Below are 23,062 nucleotides of genomic sequence, written 5' to 3'. Positions count from 1 at the left end.
TACTAAAGTATCTCACTGCCACCATATCATGACACTACTATGGAGTCTGTACTGCCTAATAGTTAGTCACATTTAGCTTATAAAGTTTCCATCCTGCTGTTCATTGCCTGTACAACTTGGACCCCCCCCCCAAAACTACAAGGAATTTTTCAACTTGTATCAGTCTGTTCATACTCTGTAATCCTCAGTCCTTGGGCTGTTGGAGATTACAAAGGTCTGGCTAGATTAATCTTATGAGTACTCTTTTTCCAAAGGACCTATCTTTTTTAACCACCTGTTTGGTTGGTTAAAATCAATCCCAGGCCACAATGGTTTTAGAAAAGTTTTAAAAACGTTTTTCTTTGACCTGGCATAAGGACAATAATTTTCTCAGTTACATACTTTACGTTTTTTAATCTTTGTTTTACAATTGTTTTAATATATTCTTGTTTCATTTGTTTTTAATGCTGTTTTGTTATGTTCTTTTAGTACGAGAACTTAGCCAACAAGCACCCACATAATTTTAATTTGAATATAAACTTCCATTTCAAGGAGATGTATTTCACTTGTGTCAAGCACCCTGGTGCCAGTGATAAGGGGTAAAAAATAAATAAATGATAATTGTACATAGACAAATACTGTAAAATAGTATTAATGGCACCAAACATGAATAGCAGAAAAACCTAACTGAGGTAGAGTGAATTATGGTAATAAAATTCAAAGTACACTGCATTGGGAAAATAAAACTTGACAAATCAAGTACATAAATTTATTTATATAAATAATAACTAACACAATGGGGTATCGGTTGGTTCAAATTAGCAAACTGAGAGAGTGCTGGGCAATTCTTCGTTATGCTGCATTTTTCATCAATGTAATGTTACAGTTAGATGAATAGAAGATTTTTCAGTTTTGCTCAGTGGCAGATGCTTCCCTTCCCCAGTTTGTCAGTCAGTCTAACCAAGTCTGTTTCCTTATTTCTCTCTTTCAGTTCCTTCCCTGCTATTTTTATTGCTGTCTTTCTTACTGTACCTTTTATTCTTCTGTTTTCTCTGACCCTTGTCTTGTCCCTGCATCTAATCCTTGTTTCTCTCCCTTACTTTTTCCTTTCCCTTGTTAATAAAAAACGCTGCAACAAAAGTCCCAGCCAGAAACTGTGGTGAATAAACATTTGGCTGGGAATTTTGGTGCTGCATTTTTTTTTTTTAATTTCTAAGTTTACATAGTAAGCTGTTTTGTGGTTTATTTTATCCTTTCCCTTATTGTCTGTCCTCCCTTTATGAATCTGTAATCATTGACCTTTTCTTTTACTGTCCCCTGGCAGGTACTTCGGATGATGTTTGGACTAGATCTTGTTGTTGCAGAACAGAGAACCGTGTCAATTAATGGTGCTTCTGTTCCAGAAGGGATACCTCACTTTCAGAATGGTATGTAAAACTAGAACTGTAACAAATTATGGTGCAAGGACTCATTCAGTCTTATAATAATTTCTACTCAGATTTCCCATATTTATGATCATATTCTACTGTGAGCACACTCCTCTGTCCTGCCCTACTCCTTCTTTGGTCTTACTGACATTGTCTAGTTAAGTTTTGTTTGCTCAGTTATGGTTTGTTTCCTCAAAGACAGCACCCATTCTAACCTGCCACAGTACCATGAAGACGAGCACTGAATATGCAAATTGAGAGTGACTAAACTGCCATTACTGTGCTATGATCCTAAAATCTTGAGAAGAACTAACTCTGCTAAGTTTACTAAAAGTACATGGCAGACTTTGAAGAAGCAGACACTTCGTAGCTTTCCAATGTTAGTTAAATTATAATATAATGCATTCATTCAAAAGCATTTTCTTTTCAACAATTCTACTATCCGAAGTAAGAAAGTTATAAAGATATGTGAATAGTATTCAATCTGTCTTTGCAATAAGGCAAATTTTCCTCTGAAGACTTCAGCCATGTTACTATTACCCACAACTGAGCTTCTGCCACAACATGAAATAAATTAAACTTTGATGACATGGTAAATACACAAGTATGAAATGCTATCCAGAGACCCAGTTTCAATAATATCTTTATGTAGTTTTAAATGCTTTAATAAGAAGTACTTTGACAGAAGAGCAAATGTGTATATGGCTCAGTAGCTGACAGCCTTTCAGATGCACATACACAGACACACACACACACCATATCACAGATACCTTGATACAGTTTATGTATGCCAGTCTACCAACCTGCATGTCTTTGGGATAGGATGTAGGAGGAAAGTGAATGTCGTGGTGAGAATCCACATGGACTCAGATGTAACATGCAAACTTCACATTGAAGGCATTAATATAAGATAAATGGGAGATCCAGGTGTTGTGAGACACTGTTGCTGACTGCTGTACCTTCTGTGCCAAGAGGTAGGTTTTCATTATATAATTTTAATGACTAAGTGCGTTGCACTTGATGCTGCTGCAGAGTGAGTGTCAGTTGAAAACAATGATAGAAGTATAAGGCTATTTAAATTTACCCATCTTATAGTAATTTATTCTTCACCACATTTTATAAAATACATGTATACACATACACACCACCATTGCATTTGTTTACGTCCATATAGTTTCAGGAGTCTATCTCTATCAGACTTTAAATTAGTTATCTTACTTCACTGAATAAAAATGAATAGAAATATGTAAAAACAACCTAAGGTTATGCTAGTAATAATGCAAAGAAGAAAAACATTTTTCTTGCTAGCCTGTTTTTTTTTTACTTTACTTACATTTAGTTATCATATTGACCACTCAGAATACATGCAATCCATTATTCACAAGGCTTTTAGTAAGAACCACAGCCTATAGAATTTAAACAAATAATGAAAAATATAGAATCTTTAATCCATAAAAGACCTTTTGAAATAACAAAGCAGGACCTACTTTTTGGAACAACCTCTATGTGGAAGTAACACAGCAGCAAACTGCAGGATTCCAAAATCAAGCTCAAGGAATTTCTTTCTAATGAACATCCACAAAATTCTTTAAGAGGTGCCAGACAGACCAGTAAAAAATGCATGCTGAATATTATAATCTAATCAGTACAACTTTGAGTAAATATTTATGAATGTCATAAAATTGCACTAATTACTAGATGTTTTTTGTTTGTCACAGTTGAACAAACCATTGTATTCATTGTCACTGCATTTTCCTTTTCAGCAATTCTTTTCACAACTATCATATTTACATAACCCTATGATGTTTCATTTAAAGTTTGGGTCATGACTGAAAAAGCCTTGCAATCAGTCTACCTACCTAATCAACAAATATGTAAACATTAAATAAATCAGAATGGAATAACACAAAGATTGTTGCTAGACATAGCTATGGCAGTTCGTTACATTTTTGTTACAGGTTACTTGTGTAAGAAAATGGGATGAAATAAATAAGAAATGACAATGTACACCAAAAATTTCAAAGATTTAAATTAACTTTCTAAGTGGGCCTATATAAAAGTGACTACTTCCTGAAAAAATCAAAATACACACAAAAAATTGAAAACAATCCATACTTACTGATTCATGAAACAACTTTTGTAAAAGTACAAGTTGATGTAGATATGTGATGCATTTAATAATGAATAAGTAAGAAAGATTTAATAAGTACATGACCTGCCCAAAGCTGTATGAATGATGTTTTTCGACTATTATTATTGCTTCATGTCACTGAGTCTAATCATCCGCCCGATGTTAGTTCCCAATGCCTCTATCAAGTAGAGCTGGAGTGATCCCAGGTGTGAACTTTCTATTTCCCATCTACTCATCAAGATTTCTCTTGAAGATGGCCAGTGAGGTGCTCTGCTTGACATGTATGGGAAATCTATTCCAGAGCATTGGCAGTCTTCAGGGTTATGAACCTATCCCTCCAGCATGTTCTGTTGATTGTGGTAATGAGGTTGAGGTCTCTGGAGTGTGTGGTGCAGAAGGATTGGGATTTCTTTACATGTAGTATTTCTAACAGAGCTGGGTCAGACTGGCTTTGTAAGTTAAGCAGAGATCGCCTCTTAGTAGTCAATATGAGACAGAGAATAGCTGGACTTTTTTTTTAGTCTGTCTGTGTAGGACATGCCTAGGATCCTCTTCGTGAGGTACTTTTGTGGCCATTCCAGCTGTTGCATGTGTCTAGTGAGGTGCATGCCAAATGGGGCATTATACTCTATGATTGGCCTAATGAGGAAAGAGTAGAGAAAGATGATGACCTCTTTCTTCTGGATGCAGAATCCTTGGTAAAGAGATGTGATACATAGGACTTTCTGACCACAGTGGAAATGTGGTGGTCGAAGGAGAGGCTACTGTCAACCTGTGTCCCCAGATGTCTCATAACACCTTCAGTGTTCAGTGGGCTCCCATCAATGTGGTAATTAGTGGAAAATGAGTTGTTCCCAAAGGGGATGCCGATGCATTTTTTGGCATTAAGCTTAAGGCCATGGTTTTGACACCAGTCATTGGTCTCAAGTGATGCCTTTCTGTAGGATGTCTACATCACCTGTGGAGTTAATAATGGCTCCCAGCTTGCAGTTGTCTGTGAACTTTAAGCCAGAGCCCCTCCGTGTTGGCCTGGATGTCTGAGAAGTAGCTGCCAAACAGGAGAGGACCCATCACCAATCCCTGTGAGACTCCGCTCATGACTGGATGGCAGTCTGACTTGGAGTCCACTACTTTCACACTATGGGTTCTATCTGTGAGCCAGTTTGCAACCCACCTAGTGATATAAGGGTTGATACCTAGTTTGGTTAGTTTGTCAATAATTCCCGAGTGGAGAATGGTATCAAAGCCTTGGCCAGATTGAGGTAGGCTATATGATCTGCCTTGTCCTCATCCACAGCTCTGGTGAGTGACTCAAAGAAGTCAACCAGGTTGAACAGGCATGCTCTACCTTTCACAAAACCAAACTGGGTGGGATCTAGAGTTTGGAGATTCCTTATATCCTTGTTTATTAGGTCCATGATGATGTGCTCCATAGCCTTACATTATCAGACCCGTCAGGCAATAATTCCCAGGGTCTGTAGTTGCTCCCCCTTTACAGAGGTGGATGACTGTAGCAGTGCACCATTCGGTAGGGACAAAGCCTGAGGTGAGGCTGTGATTGAACAGGGCACACAGATATGGTGCCATTTCACTTTGTAGTTCATGTAAAACGCATCCAGGGATATTGTCTGGTCCCATGGAAGCTGTATTATTGGCCTTGGGCAATGCAGCTTTAACCTGTGTTGCAGTAATGCTGGGTGCCTGGAATTCCTCCAGTATTGTGATTGGTCCTTTGGGGGGGTAAAGTTGCCACTGAATCTGTCGGCCAGTATGTTGGCAATATCTGTTGGCTCAGTATAGGAGGCACCATTGTGCAGTAACTCAAGAGCAAAACCTGGGTATAATCATAGAAGGCTTTGTGGTTGTTTTTAGTGTCTCCTGCAATTCTGCCTTCATAGCTGGCTTTAGAGGTTTGATGACGGATCTCAACTTTTTGTTGAGGCTAATAAGGGAGTTTTTCCAGTCTTGGGACTTCACCTTTTTCATCAACAGTTTCTTCCTTCTGTTGTAGAGTTTATTAATGGCAGGGGACCACCAAATTGGCTTACTTTTTTTTTTTTTTTTGAGGAAAGCATCTTGGTTCTGTTGGGTATGGTTAGTTCCATGCATTTATGTACAGAGCATTGGTGTATAATTCGGCAGTCATGCAACTATTTTCCATTGACACGGGTGCCATGAAGTTAACCACCTCTGTTTTTAGGAGCCCAAAAAGTCAGCTTTGGAGAAGTTTTTCATGGTGGTTACCTTTGCAGGGGGTGTGGGTAAGATGTGGATTTCCATGGGAAATTAGTTTGTGGTTGGATCTAACCAGGGAGGAATTGACTATTGGTGTAGAGCAACGGTTGCCCATATTTGCAATAACCAGGTCAAGGATGTTGCTTCCTCTAGTGTGGGTAAGAATGAGCTGGTCTAGGGCATTGAAAATGATGAATTCCAGAAGGCATTGGGCCAGTGTACTGGTGCATGAGTCATTTTCCCAGTTGATGGAGGGGTAGTTGAAGTCACCTATTAGGAGAGTGTTGGGTTGGAATGTAATAGTTTCCAGGGTGCTTATTAACGTGGAGTAAGAGTCTTGGAACATGGTTTGGGACCTATAGCAGGCTATGACCTGAATCGCTGTCTTACCCAATGTTAGCTGCACCTGAAGTGTCTCAGATGCGTTATGCTGGGCTACTAGTCTGGAGTTGTGCATATCCTTTATGAATATGGAGACACCACCGTCTTTGGAGCTTCAGTCCATGTTCTGGCGCTGAAAGGTGTGGAATGAGTTATAGCCTGGTAGCACAGGGGTGCTATCTGCTGCTTTGAACCAGGTCTCCATTACAGCACAAATGTCGATGTTTTCCATTTTCAGGAGTGCTTTGAGCAAGTGCATCTTGAGATTTAGACTTCTAGCATTGAGCAGCATGACCCTCAGATTGCATTTATTTATAGCTGTTTTGGTGGTAATTTGATCTTTGGAACATCACCTAAAAATAGCACTACAGGGGTGGCAAGAGCCTTAACCAGTGTCCAGAAACCCAGGGGTGACAGATGCAGGTAATCTCTGGCAAAGCATCAAGGTCTGTCAATCATGTCATCCCAAGCAGACAGATACTGGATCCCCTTAGAATGACACCAGAAATGTAGCCAATTGTTGAAGTTAATCATTTTCTGCTTGCATTGCAGTATCATTATGGGAAACATTTGTTTTATCAGACTTCTGACTTTTTGGGTTTTATTGACCTTCTGAAGTCTATTTCTTTCATTGATCTTGATATGTCTGTCTATGTTTATTAATTCAAGCAACTCTTCTCTTAGCTCATTTTTTTTTCAAACTGAGGGCACATCCCTTGTTTTCCATTTCGTGTGGGAATTCTATAGAAGGTTCTATAGCATCTTCCTGTGGCACATTCTCTTCAATTTCATCCTGTGCCATCCATTGTTCTGTCATATGGGAACTCATTAGCCTATTACTTCTCAACATTGATATCTGCCTGGGCCACATAATCTGAGAGCTCCTCAATGTCTCTTTTCATGTAGTCCAGGGAGATGCATCTCAGGTCATTTATACCCTCATAGACAGTGACAGAGTCACACTTGTACTTGTTGTGGAGTGATCTGAGTGCGTGTTGTGTGTCAGATTCTGGCACCTGATAGACAGCTGACTGTTACCTTTTCCTTATTCAACCTAGTGAGTTGGACATCAGTGCATTTTGGTTTGGTAATGGTTTTACTCATATAGATATTGTCCTTCTTGGAATACAACAGTTTGCAGTTAAACTAAATAATATTTTCTTTAGTCTGTGCCACAATTTGGTTCTGATTACACAGCCTGAGCTTCTTCAAGCACTAGCCATTCAGTATGTACCTTAGGGTAGACAACCAAGCACAACAAATTATTTGATTCTGAGTTATTATGACTGAATTTTAATATGAGCTGTAAAATGTAGTGTAGAAAGGCCTTTGGATATGCAAGGATAGTGCATGTGTGCATGTATGTGTGTGTGTTTGTGTGTCTATGCATGTGAGTATGTATTTGTTTTTCTAAGTTCATGTTTGTACAACTGAAAAATACAACAAATCTTAAGAAAACTCATTTATGGTAAAAGACCAATTTTACTTTAAACACTACAGTAAATATTTATTTTAATTAAAGAATTAAGATAACTATATTGATAACCATTTTCTAAGACTAGTAAAACCCTCCAACGTAGACAGTATTAAGCAATGCTAAACTACCTACAGGTGATTAACCCTCCCTATATCATAAGACCACAGCTCTCCTTTGGGTTATATAGCATTGTCCAATATTGTCCAGTTTGGCAGATAGTACTGTTTATTATTAAAGGGATTTTAATGAACCGATCACAGTGATATGACTGATGACATGAAACTTTGGAATTCATGATGTTTAATGTGTTGCTCAACCAAGAAGCACTGTTGTCTCAAGAAAAAGCAGCTTCCAGTGCAATGATATTGTTGATGTGCTTAAGATATCTTCCAGAAAACGTGTTCTTCATTGCCAGCTTTCTCTGAAAAGGGTAACATTGACAACTTTCTTAACCAAATTATATATAACACATTTCTTCACAGCACTACTAGAAGCTTAAACTTGATCTTTAAAGTTTAAAAAGGAAAGGAAATCATCTCACCCCTCTTTTAATTTCTCCAAATCTTTTGGGTTTCTAATACCATGACAGGAATGTACCCCATTCCTAAATCAAAGTATGATTAAAGTTCATGAAATTAGTACTGTTTCACTCTTTGATGTCAGCCAAAAGTGCACTTCACAGCACAAGCAATGTGCCCAATAATTACTCCTGCTGCAATTCGTATGGAGTTACATGTATTGGTAGCATATCTCTAAATACGATGGTAGACTCTTTTTTTATAAGACCCATTGCACTTACTGCTATTGGAACTATCTGGGTATCTTCTTCCACACTGCTCTCACTTCTGTTTGCAAATCCTGATATTTTATGACTTTGTGTCTCTCTGTATGCAGGATGCTGTAGTCACTGGGCGTGGTGATTTCAATGATCAATGCTGCTTTTGTCTTTTCTTGGACCACTATGCCCTGTTTTTTGGATGATCCCATGTGATGTCGACGTCATCATATTCTATGATGCTTTGTGGCTCATGTTGTCAGTGTTTTTCAGCCACTTCAATACTATAATGTTCTCACAATCTCCAGTGCAACAGTCTTGCCACATAATTATGCCTTTCAGTATACAGTCCTTCTGCCATAAGTATGTCACAGCCAACGATGAGGTATGTAACTATTTCCACTTCTGTTTTGCAAAACCCACATTTGTCTGTTTCTCCCACATGTTCAATGGAGTTTGAAAACCAATGTGTATGTAGCCTGCTGTCTTGTGCCACCAATATTAACCTTTCATCTCTTGGTTTGAATTCACCTCTCCTTAACCATTCCTGCGTTTGTTCCTGATCAACATGAGGTTCTTCCAGAAGTTTTCTATACTTTCAACTATATTTATACATTTTCCACATTTCTTGCCTTCTCATCTGGTCCATCACCTTATATTCTTTATTTTGTTTTTTTAGCACATTCAGTTGCTGCTTGATTTTTATCTACTTCTGGTTTGATTTCCATTTCTGCTTGACACCAATATACTTCTGCTAGATTAAACATAAAAGTCATCTTGGATTTATTCTCCTCATGTTTCTAAACTTTCACAACATTTGAGTCTTGTGAGGTCAGCAGATATGTGTGGAGTCCCACGCTTGCAGATCTGTACATGTAATCAATTTCAAGGAGGCCCATATCTCCTTCAAAACAGGGAATGCATAATCTTAGTATGCACTGGTTTTTATAAATCATTTGGTGAGCATAACGCATCCTTCTTGTATTCCTATCTAATCTATCCAACACATTGTGGGGCCAGTTAATAAATCCAAAACTGTAAGTTAGTACAGGAATAGCAAATTGATTTATATCTTGGATTTTTTTCTTAGATGTCAGTGCTGTTTTCAGGATTAATTTAAGTCTTCTGAAATGTTTCTTACTAAGTTTTATTCGCATTTGTTCATGTTTTGTTGTTGATTTTGTCATCAACTCCCAAATATTTATATTTATACACTCCTTGTTTTACTTCTTTTATATCACATTCTTGTCCCAGACTGTGGTTTCCTGGTGCTGCAGTTTTCCTGCTTTAAAGATTGCTTTTGCACATTTATCAAGACCAAATTACATTCTTATATCATCTGAAAAAGTTTTTCTGCAATTGTGCTTTCAGTTCCTCATCTGATGAGCTATGCAGTTTTAAATCATTGACAAAGAGAAGATAAGTCTTTAGACTTTGTTGTTTTCTAGGAGCCAAATTACAGCCATGGCCTAAGCTGTAAAGTAGACAGCTTAATGGGTTAAGGGCAAGGCAGAATAGCAGCCGTGACAGAGTCACCCTGGAATATCCCTCTTTGAATTTTTATCCATGGGATAATAATTTGTTCTTTATCATGGCTTAATTGCAAAGTGGGCTGCCACTGTTTCATGGTCACTGTAATGTAATCAATCAGTGTAGGGTGAATCTTATACATTTTAAGCACTTTTATCCATGAATGTGGGATACTATCAAATGCTTGTTTGTAGTCAATCCATGCCATACTTAGATTCTTCCCCTTTTTTACAGTTCTCCACTGTGACTTTAACAACAAATGATCCTTTGTTTCATATGACTTTCTTTTATTGCTCTTTTGTTCTACTGCCATAATCGAGTTTTCTTCTAAATGGCTATAGACTCTTGTCGGCATCAATTCCCATGTATAGTTTATATGTCGTAGGAAGGCAAGTTATTGGTCTATAATTTTTAGGGCAGCTTGCAGGTTCACTCTTAAGTAGGGGCATTGTTTTTCCTGTTGTTAGCCAGGTTGGTGTCTGTTCAGGGTGCGCATATAAATAGCTCTTACTCACAGCTAAATCGTCATGCAAAAATGCCAATACTTTTAACCAGAAGTTAGGTACTGCATCTGGGCCTGGGGTTTTCCAGTCAGAGGCTTTTCTTAACTTTACTTCAGTCTCTTTGGCTGTTACTTCATCCCATTTCATATCCTGTACTTTTAAACTTCTTATTCTTTCTTTAACTTCTTCTATCCATTTATCATCTTTGTTATGTTCCACAGAATCTTCATAGATATTTCTCCAAAATGTATCTATTTCTTCTTTTTTTTTGGCGGTCTTTCAATTCATAGGTTCATAGGTAGGTACTAGGCTATCGGCCCAAGGGCCTGCGTAAGCCTAGCCAGCAAGGTACCATAGCTTACGCCACCCAAGAAAGTTATTTTCCTGAGCCACTGACGAGCAGAGACACAGAAGTGATCCCCGGGGTGTATTTCCTATTTCCCATCCACTCATTAAGATTTTCTTGAAGACTGCTAATGAACTTTGCTTGACATAGATGGGTAGCTTGTTCCAGAGTATAGGAAGTCTCTGGGACAGGAATCTATCCCTCCAGCATGTCCTATTTATTGTGGTGACAAGGTTTAGGTCCCTAGAGCGTGTAGCTTGGAGGGATTGGGATTTCTTTAGGTGTAGCATGTCCAAAAGCTCTGGGTTTGACATAGCTTTATATGTTAGGCAGAGATCACCTCGGAGTAGGCGATAGGCTATGGAGTACAGCCGGAGTTTTTTGAGGCGGTCAGTGTAGGGCATTTGTTTGAGGCCAGTAATCCTCTTTGTGAGGTACTTCTGTGGCCTTTCCAACTGCTGCAGATGTCTTGTGAGGTACATTCCAAAAGGGGCCTTGTACTCTATAATAGGTCTAATGAGTGACGAGTAGAGGGGAACAATGACCTCTTTTTTCCTGGATGAGAACCCATTTATGATGAGGTGTGCCATGTAGAAGGACTTCCTGACTACTGTGGCGATGTGACTATGAAAGGAGAGATTACTGTCCACCTGGGTCCCAAGGTCTCTTATCACGCATTCGGTGTTAAGTAGATTGCTGCCTATGTGGTAGTTCATGGGTACAGAGTTTTTACCAAAGGGGATGACACTACACTTTTTGGCATTGAGCTTGAGGCCATGGCTCTGACACCGGGCATCTGTCTCAGTGAGGCCCTTCTGTAGATGTCCACATCATTTGGGGACTTGACCATGGCTCCTAGTTTGCAGTCATCTGCAAACTTCATCAGCCAGAGGCCTTCTGTGTTAGCCTGTACTTCAGAAAAGTAGATACCAAACAGGGGAGGTCCCGGGACGGAACCCTGTGGCACTCTACTTGTCACTGCCTTGAGGTCAGATTTGGAATCAGCAACTTTTACAGTGTGGGTTCTGTCAGTGAGCCAGTTGGCAACCCATCTTGTGATGTAGGGATTTATAGCTAGTTTAGTGAGTTTAGCTATAATTCCGGAATGGGGGATGGTGTTGAAAGCCTTGGCGAGGTCAAGATAGGCTGTATGAACCACCTTACCCTCATCCATGGCTTTGGGGACTGCCTCAAAGAAGTCCATCAGGTTCAGGAGGCATGATCTGCCTTTCACAAACCCGAACTGGGTGGGATCCAGAGTTTGGAGGTTATCAATGTCTTTGTTTATGAGTTCGATGATACGTTCCATGGCCTTGCAGACCAGGCTCATCAGGCTAATAGGTCGATAGTTCCCGGGATCAGTGGTGGCTCCCCCTTTGTGGAGTGGGATAACTGTTGCTATGCACCATTCAGTGGGCACAAAGCCTGATGCGAGGCTATTACTGAACATGGTGCTTAAGTGGGGAGCCAGTTTGTTCTGAAGTTCGTGTAAAACGCAGCCTGGGATGTTGTCTGGTCCCATGGATCCTGTGGTTTTGGCTTTAGAGAGTGCAGCTTTTACCTGCGTATGTTGTGATTACAGGGACTCTGCATTCTTCCTGTATAGATATGGGCCCTTTAGGGGGTGGGGGGGGGGGTAAAGTTAGCACTGAACCGATCTGCCAGGATGTTGGCAATATCAGTCAGTTCTGTAATTTTTGTGCCTTCGTGCTGTAACTCAGAGCAGATCTGGGTATTGCTATCTAGATTCTTGACATAACTATAGAATGCTTTGTGGTTGTCCTTGGAGATTTAGTAGCAATTTTGTTTTCGGAGCTAGCTTTGGAGGATCTTATAAGGGATCTCAGCTTCTTACTGAGACTGACCAGGGAGCTCCTACACTCATGGGATTTTACTCTCTTTTGCAACAGTTTCTTCCTTCTGTTGTACAGTTTGTTTATGGCAAGGGACCACTAGATTGGCGTCCTTTTTTTGGAGGATAGCGTCTTGGTTCCTTTTACTTTGTTTCCCATATCTCTATAAATCCTTTTTTGGGTCATCAATAAATTGCTTATTTTGTACTTTTCCTTTATATTTATCTGTGTATCTTCTAAGTTTTGCTGCCTGTGCTGAGAATTTTACTTTATTATTTGTGATAGTGCATGATAGCTCCTGGTCTGTTCTAATGTTGTACATTGCTTTTATCACATCCATCTTTCTTAGTATTTTTGTTGATCTGTTCCCTCTTCTATAGTCTTCTAACAATGACACTTGTCTTAACTGCTTTATAGGTTTTCTCTATGTGATATTTCCATGACTGTATTTGTGTTTTCCCTTCCTTTCCCTCACTAGTCTGTGTTCTTGTGGTAGAACTTCAGTTATTAATGTAGCTGCACAGTAATATATCCTGTTTCTGTTATATAGCATGGATTTCTGTGAACAGTCCTAATTACTGTGTTCATTCGTTTTATCAGACTTCTGACTTTTTGGGTTTTATTGACCTTCTGCAGTCTATTTCATCTTGATATATCTGTCTATGTTTATTAATTCAAGCATCACTTCTCTTAGCTCATTTTCTTTCAAACTGAGGGCAAATCCCTTGTTTTCCATTTCCTGTGGGAATTCTATAGAAGGTTCTACAGCATCTTCCTGTGGCACATTCTCTTCAATTTCATCCTGTGCCATCCATTGTTCTGTCATATGGGAACTCATTAGCCTATTACTTCTCAACATTGCATCAGAGTTTCCTTTCCCTTCCTTTGCTGTCTAGCTTTGTCAACATTCATACTGGTTTCCTGCGGGAAAACTCCAAATTATCTTCATATGGCACCTGACCAATTGCTTCCTGTTCCACTGGTTTCCCCTTAATTTGGATATCCATTGTTCTATCCTGTTGTGGTGCTTTCTGAATTACATTTTCTACACAGAATCCTTCACTTCACAGGGACTCCATAACAAGAAGTTATGTACTCACCATAACGTTCGATGTATGTAGTCCATCTCGCCTCACATTCTTACCCGTGGGTTCGAAGCCAAACCTCGCCTCCGACTCAGCCATACTCTAGCTCGAAGTCTTTCAATTGGCTGGGCTAAGAAGGTATCCCATAGGTTCATAGGTTTATACTAGGCTAGCTGCCCTAAGGCATTTATAAGCCTAGCCCAAATTTTTGTGGCTTACGCCACCCCTTATATGAAAAAATACTGTGCCCATTAGTTTGTTGTGCCTCTGTCCAGCAGTGACAGAGATGATTCCCGGGGTAAACCTACGATCTCCCATCCACAGGTCAAGATTTCTCTTGAACAGAGCCAGCGAGGTGCTCTGCCTCACATGGACCGGGATTTTATTCCACAGCATAGAGAGTCTCTAAGTGATAAATCTATCCCTCCAGCACATCCTATTTATATCCTTGCTAAGGTTTAAGTTGCTTGCTCTAGTGGTTTTGGTGGATTTGGATTTTTTGAGGTGGAGCATGTCCATTAATTCCGGGTTGGACATGGCCTTGTATGTCAGGCACATGTCACCTCTGAGCAGACGGTATGCGACTGAATAGAGCTGGAGTTTCTTCAATCTGGCAGCATATGACAGATTTTGGAGTCCCTTTATCCTTTTGGTGAGGACCTTTTGGGGTCTCTCCAATTGCTGCAGATGTTGGGTGAGATACATCCCGAATGGGGCATTGTACTCGATCATTGGTCTGATAAGTGAAGAGTACAGGGGAACAATGACCTCACTAGATCTGGATGTGAATCCCTTCATGATCAGGTGGGCAATGTAGAAGGTCTTTCTAACCACTTTAGCAACATGAGTGTCAAAAGAAAGGCCACTGTCAACCTGGGTCCCCAGGTCCCTGATAACCTCTTCTGTGCTTAGTGGATTGCCACCTATATGGTAGCTTGGGTTACCTTGTTTTTCCCGAAGGGTATGACTATACATTTTTTGGCATTTAATTTCAGGCCATGGCTCTGGCACCAGCTATCTGTTTCCGTGAGTCCCTTCTGAAGGATATCCGTGTCCGATGCACTTTCCACTGTGGCGCCCAGTTTGCAGTCGTCTGCAAACTTTGTCAGCCAAAGTCCTCCCATGTTGGCCTGTACTTCTGAGAAGTAGATGCCGAACAATAGGGGGCCAAGGACCAAGCCCTGTGGGACACCACTTGTGACCGGCTTGGAGTCTGACATAGCGCCAGCAACTCTAACCCTGTGGGTTCTGTCCTTAAGCCAGTTTGCAACCCATCTTGTGACATATGGGTTTACATTTAAGCTGGTAAGTTTTTCTACAATACCCGAGTGGGGTATTGTGTCGAAAGCCTTTGCAAGGTCAAGGTAGGCTGTATGGACTGCCTTTCCCTCATCAATGGCCTTGGTGACTGTTTCGAAGAAGTCAACCAAGTTCAAAAGGCATGATCTTCCCTTGACAAAGCCAAACTGGGTCGGGTCCAATGTCTGCAAGTCCCCTATATCTTTGTTTATTAGCTCCATTATGATCCTCTCCATAGCTTTGCAGACTAGACTTGTTAAGCTTATGGGGCGGTAATTACCAGGGTCCGCAGAGGCACCGCCTTTGTGGAGTGGGACCACAGTTGCCGTACGCCACTCCTTGGGCACGTATCCTGTGGTAAGGCTGAGATTAAACAGCTGCCTTATGTGCGGGTTTAATTCCTCATTTAGCTCGTGTAGCACACAGCCGGGGACACCATCCGGTCCCATTGATGCTGTGTTTTTAGCTTTAGAGAGAGCAGCTTTCACCTGTGCATTTGAGATGTCTGGGAGGCTACACTCCGCTGGGATAGTTATCTCTCCTTTAGGGGGGGAGGGGGTGAAGTTTGCACTGAACCTGCCTGCCAGTATGTTGGCAATGTCTGTGGGTTCAGTGATTTTTGTATCATTTAGGACTATTTCTGAGCATATCTGGGAGTTTCCACCCAGGTACCTAACATAGCTGAAAAAGGCCTTATGATTGTCCTTTGAATCCATGGCAATTTTTCTCTCAAAATTGGCCTTAGTTGATTTTATGAGTGCTCGTATTTTTTTACTAATAATGATCAGGGGTGACTTCCCTTTTATGGATTTTGTTCTATCATGTAATAGCTTTCTCCTCTTATTGTAAAGTTTGTTAATGGCTGGGGTCCACCAGACTGGACGTTTGCCCTTTGTGGAAAGAGTCTTGGTTTTATTTGGGATTGCCTGATCCATGCAGTCCTGGAGGTGTTCATAGAAGGCATTTGTAAGGGCTTCCGCAGCTTGGGTTGTGGTTTCCACTGACTCAGGGGCCTTGAAGGATACCACACCAGTCTTGAGTAGTGTGAAGTTTGCTTTAGAGAAGTTCTTCACTGTGGTCTTTTTTGTTTGGGGTGGGGGCGGGATGTGGATTTCCAGTGAGATTAGTTTATGATCAGATCTCACCAGTGAGGGATATACTTCCGGTGTGGAGCATTTTTGTCCCCATGTTTGTAATAATGAGATCTAGTATATTTTCTCCTCTCGTGGGAACAGTGACTAGCTGTTCCATGGCATTTGAATTTATGAACTCCAGGAACCGTTGGGCTAGAAAGTTAGGGCTTGAGTAATGTTCCCAGTCTATATTTGGGTAGTTGAAGTCACCCAATATGATGGTGTTTGGAGATACATTTATACCCTCCAGTGTCTTCAGGAAGGCTGTGTGGGGTTCCTGAGTTTGAGAGGGTGGCCTGTAGCATGCTACAATTTGTAGAGCAGTTTTGCCTATGGTTAGTTGCACCTGGATGGTTTCGAAGCTTAGTGCGTTGCCACCAACCTGGAGGTGTGGGTATCCTTTATGAATATGGATACACCCCTCCTTTTGTGGTGTGGTCCGGGTTTTGGGGCGGAGCATGATATGAGGTAAAACCTAATAGTGCCGGGTGCTCTCAGGAGCCTTGAACCAGGTTTTAGTTACAGCACAGACATCGATGTTCTCCATACTGAGAAGGGCCTCGAGTGCGTGCATTTTGAGATTTAGACTTCTGGCATTGAGCAGCATTACCCTCAGTTTCTTCCCATTTTGTTTTCTAGGGTGGTAGGTTTAGAATTTGAGCCTTGCCTAAAAAAGGCACTATGGGGGTGGCAACAGCCTTAGCCAATATCCGGAATCCCAGGGGTGACAGGTGCAAGCCGTCCCTTGCAAAGCAGCGTGGCTTGTCAAGCATGTCATCCCAGGCAGACAGACACTGGATCCCCTTTGAATGACACCAGACATTAAGCCAATTGTTAAAGCTGATCATCTTGTCTCTATATTGTGGCATCATTCTTGGTGAAGGAAGGATACTGCTCAGGGTCATACCTGCCTGGGCTACATAATCAGAGAGCTCCTCTATGTCTCTTTTCATGTAGTCCAGGGAGGTACGTCTCAGGTCATTCACACCAGCATGGACAATGACTGTGTCATATTTGTACTTGCCGTGGAGTGACCCGAGTGCTTGTGTTATGTGGCGGATTCTAGCGCCCGATAGGCAGCTTACTGTGACCCTCTCCTTGTTCAGCCTGGTGAGTGGGGCGTCAATGTGTCTGACTATGGAGTCACCTATGACAAGTATGTTTGGTGTTGCATTTGGCCTTAAGGGCTGTGACTGCTTTGCACACTACTTTTGTGGTTTATGTGTTGCTTGTGGGGTGTCTTGAGGTAGCAGTTGTTTGGGTGTCTGCTTTGGAGGCCTCTGCTGTTTAGGTAAATTTTCACTCAGAGCCTCCGAGTATGTCTTTTTGTGTTTATGTGTTTGATTCAGTGGTGTGGTAGCATTATGTGAGGCTGGTTTTGTGGTGTGTGTAGTTGCCTTCTCCTCCTGTCTGGTCTTGCCAGTCCTGAGTTGAGAGAGCTCAGCCTCCAGTTTGGCTAAATAGCTGCATCTCTCGCAAGTATTTGTGTTATGTGGGAGGACGAGAGGGTTGTCTGTGTACATGAGGCAGTTATAACATTGCCTCAAGATTCCCAGATTCACCAGCTGGACCGGAGAGGAGATTGACAACTGACCTTTGGATATGCTAGAATAATATTGGGAATTCCTTAATAATTGAAAACAAGGGCCAGTGGGGAGTGAGGGTGTAGTGCTTTTACTTTTTAGTGCTGACTTATATAATTGCTTTAGTGAGCAAGTGCCAGGTAACTTGAGTGCAATGTGTTACAAGTAACTAAATGCAAAAATGACAAGCAGTAACTTTCTTTCAAGTGAAACAAGGAAATAAGTACAGTAAGCAATGCAGATATCACTAGTGATCCACAGAAGCGCTGAGAAGCCGCGTATTAGGTGGAATTAGCTTCCAGGGAAATAACAAGCAAACAAGCATATAAACAAAGCTAGATTCAGCAGGCCTGGAGCTAGTCTATGCTAGAGCAAACAAGGTGTACCAATTTCAGTAAGTACAGTTCAAATATTCAGGCACTATAAACCTTTAACCAGAAATTCCCAGCTCAGAAGGGCAGAGTCCAGCCTCTTCTCCCACAAGAGTGCAGACCACGAACCTTCTTAATGTAAAATAACTGGCCTGAAGCCCAGGTGCCTAAACCAGAACTAATACACTTGGACACTGGGCTCTCAAATCAGCAGTTCCCAACTTAGAAGGATGAAAGCTACCTGTCCTGCCACCACAGTGCTTGCCACAAACCTTCCTAATGTAAAACAACTGGTCTGAAGCCCAAGTGCTTAATCCAAAAGACTTAGAATGATAGCTACACTTTAATCAAGTTACAACCAAGCAGTAATAAATACAATTGAATACTTTAGAGAATGTCTGGATTAGTGCTCAAGTTACACAAACAAAGCCAGATCCAGCAGGCCCGAATCCAGTCTATGCCACAGCAAACAAGGCGCACCAACTTCAGTAAGAAGCAGTTCAGATATGCATGCACTATAAGCCTTTAACCAGAAATTCACAGCTCAGAAGGGCAGAGTCCAGCCTCTCCTCCCACAAGAGTACAGACCACAAACCCTCTTAATGTAAAATAACTGGCCTGAAAGCCCAAGTGCTTAAACCAGAATTAATACACTTTTAGAATAACAGACATTGAGCCCTCAATCAGCAGTTCCCAACCTAGAAGGATGTAAGCTACCTGTTCTGCCACAACAGTGCAGACCACAAACCCTCTCAGTGCAAAACAACTGGTCCGAAGCCCAAGTGTTTAAACCAAAAGGCTTAGAATGAGTTACACCAAGCAGTAATAAATACAATTGAGTATTTTTAAGATGATGCAAAAGTAAAATGAAGTAGGTAGAAACACAAGTACAGTAAAAGCAGATGAATTTTTTTTTTTTTTTTTTAATCTGAACAAGTGCTGAGATCAAAGAAACAGATTTGGGTGCTGAAACTAGAAAACTGGCTAGTTATAAGAAAAAAAAAACAAGCTAGAAGGCTTCCCTCAAACACAGAAGGGCTTGGGGGCTCAGAAGCCTACAAATAGTCTATACCACTTAACAGGAAAGGCAGGAAATAAGCTTAATTTTTTTTTGTCTGTTTCCCAGATGCTCTCTTTGTACACAGTAGGAGTGCCTGAAATCAGAATATGATCTCACTGCACTCAGTTGAGTGAGCAAATGAGATGAGCCCAGAGGCAGGCTGAGGGGCAGGCAGTTTCAAGGCCACTAAGATAACTGAAGAGCAGAATAACTGCCAGTTCAGTTAAATATTCCTTCAACACAGTTTAAATCAAATTAAATACTGTATTTTTTTAAAAAAAAGTGCAGATATGCTGCACTGCTCCCTTTCCCCAGATTTTGTTTGCTGCGAGCTAATCATTCACTCCTCCACATACAACAACATATAGGAAGGAAGAACATACTAACCAGAAATTAATTTGAAACCATACCTAACCCCTAGGTCCTCCAGGATGGGGAAAGGAGGGGAGGTAAGTAAGAATGTGAGGCAAGATGGACTACATACATCGAACGTTATTGTGAGTACATCATTTCTTGATGTTATGTAGTCCAATCTCACCTACATTCTTACCCATGGGACAGCGTCCCCAGCACCTGAATCCTGGGAGGCTCAGTGGAAAATACTCCTGAGCACTATGGAACCAAAGGAAGACCTACCTCTGGACACCAAATCCAACTTGTAGTGAGTAACAAAGGTGTGAGGAGATGCCCATGTAGCTGCAGCACAAATATCATCCATGGACAACCTGGCCTGAAAAGCTGTAGATGTAGACACAGATCGGGTAGAATGAGACTTCACTCGAAATGGTAAATCCTTGCCACCTGAAGCATAAATGAATGAAATACAACTGGAAATCCATCTGGACAAAGTGACTTTGGAAACAGGAGACCCAATCCTGTTTTCTGAAAATGAGACAAACAACTGATCCGATTTTCTGAGATCCTTTGTTCTATGTAAATAGAATCGTAATTGTCTGTGCACATCCAGCTAATGAAATCTAAATTCTGCCTTGTTCGAGAACTCTGGAAAGAATACAGGTAGTTCAATGGACTGGTTTAGAGTACTAACAGAAGCCACTTTTGGTAGGAAAGAAGGGTTAGGTCTGAGAGAAACCCTGTCCTTATGAAAAATCAAGTAAGGTGGTCTAACTGATGAGGCTTGAAGCTCCAAGACACGTCTGGCTGAAGTGATGGCTACTAAAAAGATTGTCTTCCAAGTCAAATATTTTAAATCACAAGTGGCTGCAGGCTCGAAGGGGGGTGAAGTGAGATATTGTAGAACAAAATTTAAGTCCCAAGGCATAAGCGGCCGCTGATCCTTGGTTGAAAAGCATGGAGAGGAACTCCAGGACTGATGAAATTGGAGCTGTATAAGGATCAATTTGTCTTGCATTCACCCAGATAGAAAATCTCTTCCATTTGCTGGAATACATTTTTCTAGTGGAAGGCTTATGAGAAGAAGACAAAATATGAACCACTTCCGGTGAAAAATAATGAAGCCTGACTAATGATGAAAGTGGAGGAGCCAGGCTGTCAGCCGGAGGGTCTGAAGAGAGGGATGGAGCTGTCCTGACATATGAGTCAGCAAATCTGGTTGAGGGTCCAGAATCCACGGGGCGTCCACTAGGTAAGGATGGAGGAAGGGGAACCAAATTTGATGAGGCCAGTGTAGAGCAATCAGAATCATTTTGCTTCCCAAACACTGCCCTTTCTGAATAACCTTGGTCAGCCGAGGAACAGGAGGGAAAGCATAAAGTAGACCGGAGGGCCAATCGTGAACTAGAGTGTCCCTGGGTGACACCCCCTGAGGGGGGATAAGGGTGAAGTAGCTGCTGCATTTGGTATTAAGGGGGCTGGCAAATAGGTCGCAGCAAGGCTGACCCCACCTGTGGAAAATCTGCTCCGCAACCTGGTTGTTCAGAGACCACTTGTGAGGCATCGGAATTGCTCTGCTCAATCTGTCAGCAATCACATTGGACTTCCCCAGAATGTGCATTGCTACAAGAAAACATTTGGAAGCCACTGCCCACTGCCACACTCACATGGCCTCTCTGCAAAGGGGATAGGACTTGGTTCCTCCCTGCTTGTTTAGATACCAAACCACCAACATATTGTCTGTGTGGATCGCAATCGTCCTGACAGGAAGAAAGCTCTGAAGTACTTGCAATGCTAGTAGCACTGCTCTAATTTCCAGGACATTGATATGCAGATGCATCTCGTGTTCCTGCCATGTGCCTTGGACTGTCCTGCCTAGATAATGCCCCCCACCCTATCTGGGAGGCATCCGTGGTCCCTGTGGCAACTGGAGGGGATGGAATGAAGGGTTTTCCCACGTTGAGGTTGCTGGTGTGAAGCCACCAGTGCAGATCCTGCTTGCACCTGTCTGTGATTATTATGAGATGACAAAAAAAAAGATGTTGCAGGGACCACTGGGTGAAGAGTAGCCACTGAAGGAGCCTCATGTGTAGCCTCGCCAAAGGAACCAGCATAATTGTAGCAGCCATCATGCCCAACAATTTGAGGATCAATCTTGCCTTCACTCTTCTCAAAGGTAGTAACGCGTACACCTGCTGTTGTAAACTTTGAATCCTTTCTCTTGGTAAGAACGCCCTCATGAGCACGGTGTCTAACTCGGCGCCTATAAAGCATGCTGTGAGGGCAACAAGGCAGACTTTTCCCAGTTTAGAGTTATGCCTAATTGCTGACAGATTGATCGTGGCATCTCTGGTTTGTGTGAGTAGATGCCTGGTAGTGGCAGAAAGGAGCCAGTCGTCCAAGTACGGAAACACTTGGAATCCCTGACGTCTCAAGTGAGCCGTTACCACTGCCATGCATTTGGTGAACACCCTGGGGGCTGTGGTGAGACCAAAGGGCAGGGTGCGAAATTGAAAATGACTGGCTCCCAGCCGGAAGCGTAAATGACTTCTGGATGCCCTGTCCATCTTTATATGGTAGCAAACATCCTTGAGGTCGATGGAGCACATCCACACTTCATTTCCCAACAATGGGAGAATAGATTGCAATGTGACCATTCAGAACTTGGACTTCTTTACATGGGTGTTCAATCTGCTGAGATCCAAAATGGGTCTCGGGTCCCCTGTTCATTTCAGCACCAAAAATAATCTGGAGTAAGTCCCTAATCTGATCTGGTCTGAGGGGACAGGCTGGATGGCTCCTTTTTCTTGCAGCTTTAAAACCTCTGAAGCTGTGGAATCCCTTTGATTGGGTGGAACATCTGGGATTTTTCTGATTGTAGGGAGAGCTGAAGAGAAGGGAATGCAGTATCCTCCAGAAATGATTTTTAATACCCATTGGTCCCGAGTTATACTTTGCCAGGCCTCTGGGTATAGTGAAATGCGACCCCCGACTGGCTCAGGAAATGCACAGTCGGGCCTCCCATCAGGAGCACTGGTAGGGGGAACCACAAAAGGAATTGCGGTCTCCCTGGTTACGTGGGCCTCCTCTGCCCCTAGGGCAGCATCTACCAGAATTACCACCCATTCCCCTGCCCCTGGAGGGGGACTCACCTTGTGCGTCATGAAAAAATCTCTGCGATTTTTTGAACCACATCTTCCCACCCCTCTGGGTCTTGGGATAAGGCCTAGAGAGTAGGGAAAAATGGACTCCCACAGCAGAAAGAGTTTTTCCCTCTTGCTCGCACCTAGTGAGTGTGTCCTTCACCTTGGTTCTGAATAAGGAGGAACCATCAAACGGGGCGTTGGTGAACGTAGACTTGAAGGCCTCCGTGAAATTACAGGGGGGCATCCAGGAGTGTCTCCTAAGAGCAACTCCCGAACTCGCTGACCTACCCGCTCCTTCGGCTGCATAAGAGATCAGCCTCATGGAGGAGTTAGCAATAGAGATGAGGGTAGACATCTAAGCATTGACCTTCTGAGCCACTGCACCAGAAACATT

The 23,062-nt window shown here is 42.0% G+C and overlaps 1 protein-coding gene across 1 annotated transcript in view; it reads left to right on the top strand.

Annotated features, from left to right (window-relative positions):
- The window catches only part of LOC122797804 (SCO-spondin-like), a 4,708,783-nt gene that overhangs the window by 186,749 nt on the left and 4,498,972 nt on the right, over positions 1-23,062 (top strand). Inside the window, exon 10 of the mRNA XM_044066325.1 lies at positions 1,304-1,406. Coding sequence (XP_043922260.1) covers positions 1,304-1,406 — 103 coding nt within the window. The remainder of the gene's footprint in view (positions 1-1,303; positions 1,407-23,062) is intronic.

This window comes from Protopterus annectens, chromosome 3.part1 (genome assembly GCF_019279795.1).
Source record: "Protopterus annectens isolate FY-2018-M chromosome 3.part1, PAN1.0, whole genome shotgun sequence".
NCBI classification, from domain to species: Eukaryota; Metazoa; Chordata; order Ceratodontiformes; family Protopteridae; genus Protopterus; species Protopterus annectens.
This window is presented reverse-complemented; position numbering and strand designations above follow the sequence as displayed.